Source organism: Amaranthus tricolor, chromosome 14 (genome assembly GCF_026212465.1).
Source record: "Amaranthus tricolor cultivar Red isolate AtriRed21 chromosome 14, ASM2621246v1, whole genome shotgun sequence".
Classification (NCBI taxonomy): Eukaryota; Viridiplantae; Streptophyta; class Magnoliopsida; order Caryophyllales; family Amaranthaceae; genus Amaranthus; species Amaranthus tricolor.
The window spans coordinates 5,584,092-5,599,196 of record NC_080060.1 but is presented as its reverse complement, the minus strand read 5'-3'; the positions used below and the strand labels follow the sequence as shown (position 1 = coordinate 5,599,196).

Sequence of the window (15,105 nt, the reverse complement as noted above, 5' to 3'; positions counted from 1 at the left end):
TTTTTGGCTCACAATTTTTTTTATGATCAAATTTTCACATGATACATATCATGAAAATTTATACAATAAATTATTCTCAATTCAAGCATTTACTACCGATTATCAAATATATAATAATTATTTTATTTGATGTGGGATTACCAACAAATATTCTACATATGTAGAGACATTGAGAGATAGTATATGTGTAATTTTCTTTTGTTTTATTATGTCAAATATTGTCTATCATAAAACAAAATATGATACCGATTACACATATACAGGGATAGTAAAACAAAATTAGTGAGCTTTATGTAGGGGCAGATTCTTTGTAATTCGTGATAAATGCAAAAGGAGCGGCACCCTTTAGCTTGTTTCTAAGCCTAAAGTCGCTGTTATTAACAGCGACTTGACCATTGATCAGTCAAAGCCTTATTTCACTGTTAGTAACAGCGACATATAGCTTGACTAAAATTTTGACTATTTCTTTATACTCGCTGTTAGTAACAGTGATTACATACCGAGCCTAGCTTTGGGGCCAAAGACACTTATTTTGGGAATAAAGTTTGGCCAAAGCTTATTTTTTGATTAAAGTTTTTAAAAAATCTTATTTTTTTCAAATATCCTTAAAACTAATATGGGCTTTAATTGGGCCGGGCTTTAAATGGGCCGGGCTTTTAAAGCTCAATCCGGCCCATTTTTATTACTAAAAATTATTTTAATTCCCATTTATCAATTTATAACTATTAAATTATCAGTTATAATAATTAGATTGAAAAATATTAATAATTTTATTGACATTGTCATTTATAATATTTAAATTATACATTAATTATACTATTTACAAAGGCCCGTTTTCATCCCTTATTGTGTCCTTTTATAGTATAGCCCGTTTTAGGCCCGACCCTTACAAAACCCTTCTAAAAACAGACCAGATAAGGGCCCAAAATGAGGACTCGGCCCATTGAACATCCCTATTCACTACCCTTGACCCCTCTTCAAACAAAAATAGTGGTTTTATTTGTGACCCTGTAAAACATGTGATGTTCATTAAGGCTAGGGTTGAATGGACGCGATGGCGGATCCAGGATAGAAAGTCATTGGTAGCACCAATATAAAGAAAATATTAATAAAATTGCATAAATTTAGTAGAATTTTGTTTGTAATATTGCATTAAAAATGAGTACCTTTTTCCTATTAAATTTATATTACTTTTTAATTTAATTGATCATTCCACTTTGCTAAATTTTTACTTTTAACATAATGGCCTAAATTTGTTACTTAATTTTGATTTAGAGATTTGACTTATCATTTTATCTCGATCTATATATTTTTCTTACTTTTTCATAAATTATCACTATATTTAATTTTTTTTAGTTTCTCCACTAATTATCTTTTGGGCAAAAATAATAGGACAGAGGAAGGAGGTGTTGTTCTATATTTACTACTTCTTATTCATAGATGAAGTGATATTTGGATTTTGTATTAAAACCAAAGAGGGATTGGGATCCACTTAAAAGTGGATGGAAATTTATTTTTTTTTATAAAGGGCATTGATATTTTTGTGTTGTTGTGTTGTTGTATTAAAGATAAAAGGATAAAAAAATGATAAAAAATATTTTTAATCAATGAATAGGATGAATAGGATGGAGTATTTAGTTAGAATCAAATGACCTCCAACAACTCAAAAACTAGACATTAAGCCAACCATTACTTGGATAATATTCATAACCTAACTTCAATAAAACATTCATTCACCATTGCATTTTCTTATTTTGATTTTCCAATCAAGACTCCTCAAAACGGTTATCTCTTTGGGTAGGATTGCCGGCTGAAATTGAATGTTGGGGGTGATTGAGTGGGTGAGTGTCGATGTGGGTGGTTGTGGAAGTATTAGGTGGGAGGTGGCGGTGATATTTGGGAATGGAGACAATTGTTCTTGGGGTCTTTTTTTGTTAATTTAATTTATTTATTTTAAATAACTTAATAACAAAAGAAATAAAAAAAATGAAAAATAAAGAAAAGAACTTTTTTTTTTAAAAAAAAATTAAAGCTAAAAATTGATTTAACCAACCAAAAATTAACACGTGTTATTCTTTTTTTCCTAACTTTTTAATAACAGTCAAACCCTCAAATTTAACGGCCAAGTAACATTTTCTGTTAAGTGGTAGCTATTTGTATAAAGTGTTATAGATTTTAGGTAGTTTTTTTTTTTAATTTTCCCTAATTATAATTATAAAAAATATTTAGTATTTTTAAATTGATATATACTAAAATAATATAGATTCTGTTTATAAAGGACTTTAGTTTATTTATGTGAAGAAGAAAGATACTCTCTAGAGGTGGGAAAAATTGGCCGCTGGACTATACAAATGGTTGGATGAGCTTAATACAACTTTTTATAAAGGGAGTGTGTCATGTTCCATGCAAGTATGCAACTGTCCACACCATTAACAACTTTTTTCAATAATAATAATAATAATAATTATTATTATTATTTATCAATATGTATTTTTTTATCTTTTTCGTTACAGAAACTTCTCTTAATCTTTTTCGAGTTGGGAGACTCTTTTGGCCGCACTCTCTTTTATGGTTATAAGTTGTCGTGTCTTTCCCTTCGCAAACCCTGACCGTATCTTTCTATGAGCGAAATACATTGTATATGACGATGATGACTCTATAAAAGAATGATTTATATTTGGGATTGCAGCTAATAGGAATATTTTTCTTCACAATGTCATTATTATTAATTAACTAATACTACCTTTGTTCTGAATTATTTGCTACACATATTTTTTAGTTTGTTTATTAGTCAAGCTTAATTTATATATTGCGATTAATGTAAAAAAAGTATATAAATAACGTGAGATTTTTTTGGATCGATTAATCGTGTATTTTTATAATATGGATTTTTTATGATTTGTAACTATGTATAACCTAAGGTATAAATGATCAAGATAACGTATTATATTGCATAATAAAGTGAAAATGTAAAAAGTAGCCATATAAGCCATAAACGTTTATTTTAGGATTAAAGTTTACCTAAAACTTAGATTTTGACTATTTTTATTCAAATGACTTATTTTTTTCAAATATTCCTTGACCTACCAATCCCACTCCTTTTTCGACTCCAATGTTTAGCTAGTCCACAAGGACCACAACTCTACTCTTTAACCAATACCCCTTATTTTGAACTTTCTCTACTCTTTTTTCCCCCTAAATTCTAGAACCATCTCAATTAATTTGATCAATAAAAACAAAACAAAAACAAAAACAAAAATAAAAACAAAACTCAAACTGATTTTTGAATAGGAAAAATTGAAATAAAAAATCCTGAGTATGGGTGTTTAAATTAAAAAACTTCAATTTGAGATACTATTTTTAATATATTTTTTTTTTGACTTTTTTGAGCATTTTATTATAAAAATCTCAACTGGAAAATACTCATACCAATTAAAAATCCAAACTTTTTAAATAATTTTAAAAGAAAAATATATGTAGACCAATAAATTAATACCACACATTTGTTTTTACCACTTGTAGTGTTAAATGTTTTAAAATAAGATAAAAAATTAGAATTTTATAATAGAAGTACCTAAAATTCGGAGTTTTGAAATTATTTTAGTTTATAAACAAGAAGTACATATTAGTGATCAAAATAATGATGACATTTATATTACATATAATTAAGCTAGTTTTTTAATATGTTTTTGTTATAATTTTGTATACTCTATATACTTTTATATTGAATATTTCTATATAAATAACAAATTTATGCTCATATCAGCCTTTTTTTATATTTACAATTGCTAATGCAATAACTTTTTTTCTCCTTTACTTCTATTATTTTTCCAAGATGAACCCCCAAGTTATCAAGAATTACAATGCTCCCGCCGCACTACACGAAAATTTTAGATTTGATAAATGCATGTAATTTAGTAGACAATTTTAATTTAAGTTTTATAACCATATTATTTCGAGTCGAGTCCTATATATCTTATTTTAATTAAATAAATTTCATTCATACATTTAAATATTGGCGTAAATTTTAAATTTATAATAAATATACATAATTTAATAGACAATTTTTAATTTAAATATATATATATTTATATATATATATATATATATATATATATATATATATATTATTTTAAGTCGACTCATATTATATTTAATTTTAATTAATCGGGTGTCATATGTAGACCTCTCCCCACCTCCATTATTGTTGAAGTCATCTTACCGTTATTTTTGGTCTCACTTTCTCATTTTCTTTCCACTTCCTAAGTATAAAACCCTAACCCCCTTTCCACTAGTCATTATCTCTCTCTTTTTTCATTTTTAGCAAACACTCTCAACCTTTACTTTTTTTTCAATCTTTGTAGTTCTTACCATTACAATGGGTATGGAATACTATCGTTAATCCTTTCTATTTTCAATTTATAATTTGTTCACTTTTTACTTGCATAATTTTTTGTTTAAATCGATCTAATAATCTGTTTTTCTGATGGTGTTCCTAAATCTGCAGCCAAAGTTAAGATTGGAATCAACGGTAATTTTCCATTTCCAATTTCATCTAGATTCTTGTGAAGTTTGTATATAAGATTTGAATCTGATAAGTTTCATCGAAAATTCTCAGGTTTTGGAAGGATCGGGCGTTTGGTCGCTAGAGTGATCCTCCAGAGGAACGATGTTGAGCTTGTCGCTGTTAATGACCCCTTTATCACCACTGATTACATGGTATAACTGTTGTTCCTATTTTTATCATGTAATTTTAAAATTTGTTTTGATTCTCTACTGTTTAGTACTCATATAAGTAGATCTTAATTAATGTTGAAATATGGTTGTAGACATACATGTTCAAGTATGATTCTGTGCACGGTCAATGGAAGCACCATGAGCTTAAGGTCAAGGATGAGAAGACTTTGCTCTTCGGTGAGAAGCCCGTCTCCGTCTTCGGCTGTAGGTCAGTCTTTCTTGTTTCATTCCTCATCTAAATTCTGAATTTTTGGATTGATGGCCCAGGTTTTGGTTCATAATGAACTATATTAATCAAATGGCTTAAAACAAGCTCTTTGTTATCACTTATAAGGCCCTAGAGTTGTTATAATGACAAGTTGTATTCTACTGTATCCTAATATTTTGTTTTAAGGATTTTTCTAAGTAAGATTGATGTTATTACTTAGTTATTTTTTATGTAATGAAGTATAAAAGCTATAAAATTGATGTTTTTGAAGTGTTCATCAGGAATTAAACGAATAATGAAACTTGGAAAGGTTGATGATGCAATGGTTGTTGTTAATGGTGGTCTTTAAACAGGAACCCAGAGGAGATCCCGTGGTCTCAGACTGGAGCTGAATTCGTTGTAGAGTCCACTGGAGTTTTCACCGACAAGGATAAGGCTGCTGCTCATTTGAAGGTCTTAAGTTGTCACTTTTATTTTTGTTTGAAGAGTTTTTGCATTTTCTAAGCTTGCTCTTTATGTTTAGTATTCTCACATGTTATAGCATATAGATTTGACTTACATTAAAATGGGTATACAAGTATTTGGTACGAGCTGAAATAGCTTATATCAGATTGGATCTGGGTGCGACATTACATGTTGATTATTGTAGTCACTAGTCACTTGTCAATGATATTGTTTTGTTTAAACTGGTAGTGTATACTTTTTTGATTAATTTTTCATAGTTGTTTTTTTCGGTGAACTAACTAAATGTGTACACTTGTTTTTGTTATTTTCCTATTTCGGGTTTATTGAGATGTTCTTTGAATGGTGAATCCTTTCTCACCATTGTCTTCATCTCGGATTTCTGTCTTAGATTATGCCCTTCTGAATGATTTATAGTTTTCTTCGGTGATTGGTGCTAAATGAAGTCGTTTAGTTTTCTTGTTCTTGTGATGTTGAGGATCTCACCTCTGGTGAACTTAAACATTAGAACTTTTAGTAACATGCAGGTTTCTGTTTAGACTGGAATATGTCAACTATTGTCTTTAATGTTTTCCAAACCCATGCAAACAAACGCTTTTGTTGCATATTGTTATTTTTGCCTTTAATTTTGTTAAGTGATTATAGAGGGAAAAGGTCCATGAAAACTAATGGGTTTTAGTGATTTTTGCTTGATTAGGGTGGTGCCAAGAAAGTTGTCATCTCTGCTCCAAGCAAAGATGCTCCTATGTTTGTTGTTGGTGTTAACGAGCATGAATACAAGGCAGAGCTTGACATTGTTTCCAACGCCAGTTGTACCACTAACTGCCTTGCTCCATTGGCCAAGGTTTGCCTTAGTTTGTTGTTTTACTACTCTTGTTGGAGTTAGAATGCCCTATGTCTCAATGATCTTTTGATAACTTACAAACTTCTCTTTATGTAGTTCAGGTTATCAATGATAGGTTTGGCATTGTTGAGGGTCTCATGACCACTGTTCACTCCATCACTGGTCAGTCATGCATTCAGTAGTTGACTTGTTCTTTTTTTGTCTGAGACCTAATGTGTTGTTCTGATTTCAGCCACGCAAAAGACTGTTGATGGTCCATCTGCCAAGGACTGGAGAGGTGGAAGGTCTGCTTCCTATAACATCATTCCCAGCAGCACTGGAGCAGCTAAGGTATTTTACATCTATAAAATTGTTACGTTTTTGGTTGAGGTTGCTGGATTACTATATACAAGAGGAAACTTTGAAATGTTCTGAGGTTTTTACTCGTGTCCTTAACGTTTTGAGTATTTGAAGTTTAATGTTTGCTGCTTCTTCCTGTAGGCTGTTGGAAAGGTCTTGCCAGCTCTCAACGGGAAGTTGACTGGAATGGCTTTCCGTGTTCCAACTGTTGATGTCTCTGTTGTCGACCTTACAGTCAGACTTGAGAAGGCTGCTACCTATGATCAGATCAAGGCTGCCATCAAGTGAGCTGCTCCTAATTTTTTCCTTGTCTGCAATATCTACTCATGTGGCTGGTTGTTGGCACTTTGGAATTTTGAAGGTAGATTTACACATTTGTTTTGTGGTCATTAGGGAGGAATCTGAGGGCAAATTGAAGGGAATTTTGGGCTACACCGAGGATGATGTTGTCTCCACTGACTTTATCGGTGACAGCAGGTAAAAATTTATCCCTGGCATCTCCATATCTGTTCCTCCCCCCAGTAGAACATCATTTTATCATGAACTAACGGATGCACATCGGAATTCAGGTCAAGCATCTTCGATGCCAAGGCCGGAATTGCTTTGAACGAGAGCTTTGTTAAGTTCGTTTCTTGGTATGACAACGAATGGGGTTACAGGTAATTATAATGACGTAATTTTCGATTTGATGTTTGATACATTATTGTTTTGCAATGCATAACAAAACTCAATTATTGTGCAGTTCCCGTGTTGTTGACTTGATCGTCCACATGTCAAAGACCAAGTAAGAGATTTCGTTGTGTTGATATCGGCATGGAATTGATGCAGTGTCTATCCTCGATTGGCAGGATAGGTTTTTAGAATAAAGCGGGATGTTGTCAAATGCAACTTTAGAGAGCTTTTGTTTACTGTGGGTTTGGCATTTATGTGATGTGCCATGGAGTCTTACCGGTCTCCCTTGCACAGCTATAAATTTGCCGTTCTTGCCTTCTTGGAACAATAATGCCCAAGCGCTTTGTTTGTTTTTGTTATTGTTATTGTTGTTGTCTTGGTTGGTTATGATCAGTCTAGCTTAGTGATGTGTTTTTCATGCCAAAGAGATTTGCAAAACTGAAATTTTACTGTTAAAATTGAGCCGGTAAAGGTCAAACTACAACAAACATGCACCATTATAGTACTTTTATTACCTTCGTTCCCTTGCTAAATGTTTCATTTATTTTCATTTAGGATTGCATACTTGTTAATGTAATGTTTAAATTCTTGTTACTTTTAATTTTATATAATTAAAAATTATAAAAATTATTAATAAAATTTGCATTTAATTAGATGAATCAAATAAAATTAACTTAACTATATATGTGTATATTGCGTGCTAAAAGACCACTCGAGTTTAAAGTAACAAAACATCTTTGGCCAAGATATAAGTTTCACATGTTTCGGATGTTTGCGAATTGCGATTTAAGCATGATAACGCTTTCTTTAAGCATGATAAGGCTCCAAGCCACAAGAAGTAAAGAGTACCGTTATTCTAAAATACAAATTTTTGTGAGAGACGGTTTTTTTGAGAGATCATCTCTGAGTAGGCATTTAAGATATTGAAAATAGGGCATTAAGGATACGTAAGTAAGCATTAAGAATAATATAAGTAGACATTAAAAATACGGTAAGTAGACATTAATTTTTAATAGGTTGGGCTTGATATACGTCTCTCAAGAGACTAGTTGATTCTAAAATGTCACTACCTAGTACCAACCAATCTAGAATTTTTGAAATACTTAAGCAAAAAAAATAAAATTAATTAAATAAATTAAGTCCTAAACTTATTCTAAAAGTAAGCGTGAAAGCGAACAGGTCAAAAAAGACAAAAATAGCTGTACCCACTTAGTAACTGGGAACAACTATTTTGTCCTGTTGCTGTTCGCAGTTACTAACTGTGAACAGGTCAAAACAGGTCAAAATAGCTGTTCGCAGTTAGTAAGTGCGAACATCTATTTTGTCTTTTTTGACCTGTTCACAGTTAGTAACTGCGAACAGCCCCAAACCTCAGATTTGAGAATTTTACGCTTACTTTTGGAATAAGTTTAAAACTTAGTTTATTTAATTTATTTTTTTTTGCTTAAGTATTTCAAATTTTCACCAATCTACCCGTAGATTTATGTTTAAAAACAATATCAATGCATTCATAATATAACAAAGTAAAGTAAACGAGAAAATTGATTAACCTATTGCCAAACTAAGTGTATCCTTCATCTCACAAAAAAAAAAAAAAAAAAAACTAAGTGTGTGCTTTTATTCATAATATAAGTGTATGCTTATAAAATGAATAACCTTTTGATTTCCACAAGGTTTTTACTTCCAATTTAAATCCAACTGCTTAAAAGAAATTTTCGTGTTTTAATAATCTTAATTCTTCATCTTTTATAAAATCACACCAACTACATGCTTCATATAAAACCACATTTAAAAAGTCATGATTTCACTACTTACCTTTGTGATTTAAAAAAAAAACTTAAAAAATCCAAATTGGACTAAGCTCCTTTCAGAAACGGTTTCCTAAAACCCAAAATTTGAAATATTTAATCCAATTTATCAAAAAAATAATAAAACAATACAACTTTCAACTTTATTTCAAAACTAACGTGAAATTCTTAAACCTGAAGTTTGGGGCTGTTCGCAGTTACTAACTGCGAACAGGTTAAATAGTTGTTCGCAGTTAGTAACTGCGAACAGCCCTTTGACCAGTTTTGACCTGTTCGTAGTTACTAACTGCGAACAGAATGCTCCACAAATACGCATATCAGCTTTCTATTTTCGCATTTTCCCAATTCTCAAAACCCTACCTCATCACTCGACATTCTTCCTCTAAAACCATAGATTCAATCCATCAATTCTTGCATTTCTCTTTCAATTTGGCACTTCAAAATTAGTCTGTGATACTCTAACTTGCTCAAAAGTAAACTTGTTTGCGTTTTTTTAGTATATATGTAGTTTTTTAGGGTTTTAATCAAATTTATTTATTTTTTCAAATGTAGGTTACTAGTTCTTAAATCAAGACTTTTCTTAATTATCCATAAGTATTCAAGGTAATTTTTAATTGTTTTTTGAAGTATTGTTGTTGATGAGCTTATTGAATTAGTTGAATTCAATGTTAATAATATTATTAGAAATGTTGATGTTGATGTTGGTATTAGAAATATCATTTATGAACTTATTAATTGATTTATTATTTGGATTTTATGTGTATTATATATGTATGAACTTACTTACATTATAGACTTTAATAATTTTTAGACCAAAAAAGATTATAATCAAATGAATTTAATGTACTTGTATGGGCATGAAGTTGATGATGATGTTGATTTTGTTTGTATTAATGTAGAAAATGGCATCATTTTGCGTCACTATAGTATGTTTTTGGAATGGTTCTATTCGAGAAAGTAGTGGCAAAGTTCATTATGTTGGGGGAAGACGTAGGTTGTTTGCATGCAACTCGAACATGAGTTTGAACCAGTTTAAACGTTTTATATGTTCTAAGATTGGATTGGACCCCACTAGAAGTATCGTAAATATAAGCTTTAAATATGACATGAGTGGAGAATTGCTTGCCTTTTCTGTTGAGATGAGGCTATATGTAACATCTCGGAATAACTCGGATCGTACGAAAAGAGAAGATGACCTTTTAAAAACAAGTGTATATCGTCCGAGTCAAACTAGGATGTTAGAAGGCAGTTAAAAACGGATTTGAAATTAAGGGAAGCTTGCGGATCGAGTTTTATTAGTGTTATTATGAACTACTAGATATAAGAAATTCTTAGCAGCGGATAAGAACGAAAAATTAAATCAACTTATTACAACTTGAGAACAAAATCGCCTCATAAAACCAAATATTCTTTAAACTTTATTAGAAGTTCTTATCAAGACTTCTGTATCCTAACGGTTTATTTCTCCAAGGGACAATCCTCACTCCCCAGACCTACAACTTAACTTACTGCTAGTCATTGCCCAGATAGGAAACAACATCATCGCAGGGTCGTTAAGACCAAAAGTACACGTCAGCTAACGTCGCATAACAAATAATTAATTACAACAAGAGAAAGACTTAATTCAATAGCTGTCAATTCGCAGAAAAGTACGCTTCGATCATGCTAATAAAGAATAATTATTTTCATATAAAGGTTAGTCAGCCATACTGCTGTACTATCCAGCCATACTGCCGGTACACTCCAATCTCCATAAGTGAGACAATACATTAGGGGGAGCTAACCCCTAAGCAAGTCTCTACCATAGACACTCGCCTTACTTCGGTGCCTATGGTTAAGTATGCATACCCCCGCGGTGGCTCATAATGCCCCCATATACCGCGAGTAATTCATTTCCACCAATTGACGTCATACTACGTCCACTTTAAGGTTAGTGAGGTCATACTACCTCTGCTTATCAAAACAATGTATAAAAATTATTTATTCGAAAGATAACATTATCCGTACTATATATCCATGCCTTACTTTTGTATACCATTATTATATGATACATCGGACTAATGCGAACCACGCTGCGTGTACATACCTTAAGCAAGATAACCAATTCACAAGCGTCTTAATCAATTCCCGGTCACGAATCGACTTCCTACAAGGTTCAATCGTATTCGGGAAATAAGCACACATACACATTTTCCTCAAATCATCCATAACACACATATACAATTACACCCACACCTAGAATACCACACACATCATGAACATCCATCACATACTATAACATGGTAAACACACAAACACAGGACATCATACATAATCTGTCCAGAAACACAACTTAAAACTGTCAAACTGAAAATCCGACTTCACCGTTGCGTCTGGAAGGCATCAAAACCCCCGGGTACAAATTTCCATAATTTATAACATAGTATAAGTATTTTTAACCTAATTTCAAAGCCAAAAATGTTCCAAAAATACTTTATTTTCACCATTTTCCAAACCTACGGGATTTTGTCATTTCATTTTTTTTTATCACAAAAATATAAATTTCAATGCTTTATTTCCTATTAAATCTAAATGACAATATTTACATAATTTTCATGACCATCTATGAAATTAATTTTTATTCCTCAAAAATAATTCTTTTTACACAATGTACACACACACACTTCACATATATATATTTATATATATTTCTCTAGCAACATTATAAATTCCTCCTATTAATCAATAAAATAAATATCTAACACCACTTACATTTTTCTATGAGCATCCATTTTTTATATATATATATATACTTTACAATCATCCATCAAACAAATCCTTCACACACATATAAACATATTTAAATCCCTAAAAAGAAACATTCTTCATCAATTTAGATAGAAAAATACATCTCAAAATCATACATGAAATTTTAAATTCATAAATTAAATATGAATTATATAATAAAACATATAATAATCATAGAATTTTAAATTAAAACTTAAGATTCAACATAGATTAAGAATTACACTTACAATTGTAAAGGAAAACACCAAATAATAATGAAGTGTAATGGAGTTAGAAATGTGAATTAGGAGAAATTTTGAAAGGATGTTAAAATGAAAATGATTAAGGAATTAAGAAGGGTTAATTATATGGGATTAATGCCTTGATCCTTCATTACCCTAAGGGAGTTACAAGCTCCACCAAGAGTCCCTCCTATTTTCTTTTTTTTTTTTTGAAAAGAAAAGATGGGTTAAGGAAAAGTTTAGGCCCAAATAATTCTAATTGCCAAAAAGGATTGCAAATCTCATGACCAAGCCCAATAATAAATAAAATATATATATAGAAATAATATTACTAGTGAATTATTAAATATATCGGGAAGAAAATATCGGGAAAATATCGGGGTGTTACACTATAGATGCTATGTGGGAGCATTCAAAGTCCACCCAAATTTCCTCTTTGGAGTTATACATAGAAGAAGTACCATTAGGGAATGTAGTTGCTTCTAATCCTACTCCTACCCCTATGCTTATATTAACTCAGGAAACTGTAAATCCCGTCGTTTCTTACACATCTTGTACTTTTTCTCAACTCCCTACGAATCAAGTTCCAATTGATTCAATGGTTAACTTAGGAGAAACTGCTGAAATGGGACCTTGGGATGATGGAAATGAGAGTAATGAGCTCATTGACGATCCTTCTGAGGACGATTTGGATGTCGATGAGGATGCGCTAGCAAATGACATGACTCTAGGCGACATTCCTACAATCATTCCTCCTACACCTTATTGCCTATATCCACCTCTAGACGAGTATGAGGAGGACAACTCATGGAGGACTCGGGTTTGTGATACAACTTACACCGAAGACGAAGATTTGGAGAAGGATATGATGTTTGATAGCAAGGAAGCGTTGTTGGAAGCTATCAGAGTCTATCATATTCGTAGAAATGTGGAGTATAGAACGAAGACCTCAAATTAAACTGTCCTTACCTTGAAGTGTAAGCGGGGCTGTTCGTGGAGACTTAGGGTTACGTTTGATTCATATTTATCTTCATGGCGTATGGTTACGTATAAGGGTAAGCATGGGTCTTGTGTTTTGGGTAGTGACACTGTTTCGGCTAGACACATTCAATTGACATCTTCTGTCATTAACAATGTCATTAGAAATTGTGTTGCTAAAGACCCATCCATTAAGGTATTTGTCATACGGCAGATGGTGAAAGATCGTTTTGATGTAAATGTGAATTATAAGCGAGTGTGGTGTTCTAAGCAACAAGCCTTGTTGTCCATATACGAGACTTAGGAAGGTTCTTACTCACTCCTTCCACGCTTTTTAGAAGCTTTGCAACTTTTCAACCTGGGATTAGTATTTGAGTGGTATTTTAAGGAGGACAATGGCACGGGTGTATATATGAGACCTAATATTAGAACCTTCCAACGTATCTTTTGTCCTTTAAACCTTGCATTGAAGGCTTCAATATTGTAAACCTCTTATCGCCATTGACGGCACACACTTGTATGGTAAATATCGTCATACCTTATTGACTTCCATTTCCCAAGATGGTGATAAGGGAATCTTTCCATCAGCGTTTGCATTGGTAGAGAAGGAGAATATAGGTGCATGGTCGTGGTTCATGGCTTGTATTCGTAATCATATCACACAGAGGATGGGCTTATGCGTTATTTCTGATAGACACGCGGGTATTTCAGCAACTATGGAAGAGCCGGAGTGGCAACCACCTAATGCCTATCATAGGTTTTGCTTACGTCATTTGCTAAGCAACTTTAATCGTGCTGTGGGTAATGTTCAGCTGAAGAAGTTGTTTGGTAGAACTACTAAGCAAAGACAACAAGTTAAGGTAATGAATGACTTAAAGACAATTACGACTGCAAAATGAGAGGCAATTTTTTGGATTGATGCATGGGTGATATGTCTAAGTGGTCGTTGTGTCATGATGGAGGTCATAGGTATGGCGCAACTAACACGAACTTAGCTGAAGTTTTCAACTATGTGATGAAGGGTGTACGTTTCTTACCTTTGACAACACTTGTTGAATTCACCTTCTATCGGGTAAACGACTATTTTGTTCAAAGACGTGAACGTGCTAGTGCATGGTTACTTGGAGGACACATGTACACAACGCATGCCACCAGGATTATCAATAGAAACACCGAGAAGGAAAATTTCCATGACATAATTGCCTTTGATTATAGAAGAGGTGTATTCGAAGTTAAGACTGGGAGGGGAACTCGAGGATCGTCCAAGGGGGGTAAGATTCAACATGTGGACTTGAATCAAATGAAGTGCACATGTAACAAACTTGAGATATACCACCTACCTTGATCACATGTACTTGCTGTTTGCATTAAACGACACCTTTCATATGAGCGGTTTGTGGATCCGTGCTATACATCTCAAAGTTATGCAAGTACATACGAACATTATTTTATGCCAATGATCGATATGAGGTCATGGCCGCAATACACGGGCTTTGAACTTAGACATGATCCCGATCAAATTCGTGGTAAAGGGAGCCCTAAGTCTAAGAGAATTGCCAACGAAATGGATGAGGGTAGAAAGAAACGAAATAATTGTCGTTGTTGTGGGAGTGAAGGTCACAATACTAGAACATGTAACTCCAGGTAACATATACTATATATATTATACTAGTATGATACTCTATATCATATATAATAATGTTAAGCTTACAACACAAATGTATGATACTTAATTACTTAATAGGAATATCAACTAAAATTACTGCGAACACAGTAGTAGAGAGATGGATCCAGCAGCTCCAGGACCCCAAGACCCTAGTGTCTTAACTATGCAGCAGGAGCACAGGAGCACTCCTCTTTGAGATGCTCAGGTTAATTGTAATATAGTTGTGATTTGAATTTTATTAATGATAACATACAAGTAACTTATGTATAACTCCATATTCATAGGTGTCCGATACAGACACGTTAGTCACTAGGCATCCAGATTCCGTTCCATGGGTGTTCGATGAAAGGGTCATCCCGTACCTAGAGCTCACGAGGTTGTAT

The 15,105-nt window shown here is 32.6% G+C and overlaps 1 protein-coding gene across 1 annotated transcript; it reads left to right on the top strand.

Annotated features, from left to right (window-relative positions):
• Nucleotides 1–4,177: 4,177 nt before the first annotated feature.
• On the top strand, nt 4,178–7,788 carry LOC130799967 (glyceraldehyde-3-phosphate dehydrogenase). Its single transcript, XM_057663279.1, has 12 exons — nt 4,178–4,382; nt 4,508–4,531; nt 4,619–4,719; nt 4,830–4,945; nt 5,299–5,398; nt 6,105–6,251; nt 6,353–6,413; nt 6,484–6,581; nt 6,732–6,874; nt 6,984–7,067; nt 7,160–7,249; nt 7,333–7,788. Exons 1-12 carry the CDS (start codon nt 4,379–4,381, stop codon nt 7,376–7,378), a joined length of 1,014 nt encoding a protein of 337 aa, XP_057519262.1. The 5' UTR covers nt 4,178–4,378; the 3' UTR covers nt 7,379–7,788.
• Nucleotides 7,789–15,105: the final 7,317 nt, after the last annotated feature.

Bases quoted from the DNA above. Each gene is read 5' to 3' on its own strand.
- LOC130799967 (XM_057663279.1), top strand. The intron at 5,399-6,104 runs GTCTTAAGTTGT...TTGCTTGATTAG, and splicing joins AGGCTGCTGCTCATTTGAAG to GGTGGTGCCAAGAAAGTTGT. The intron at 7,068-7,159 runs GTAAAAATTTAT...ATCGGAATTCAG, and splicing joins GACTTTATCGGTGACAGCAG to GTCAAGCATCTTCGATGCCA.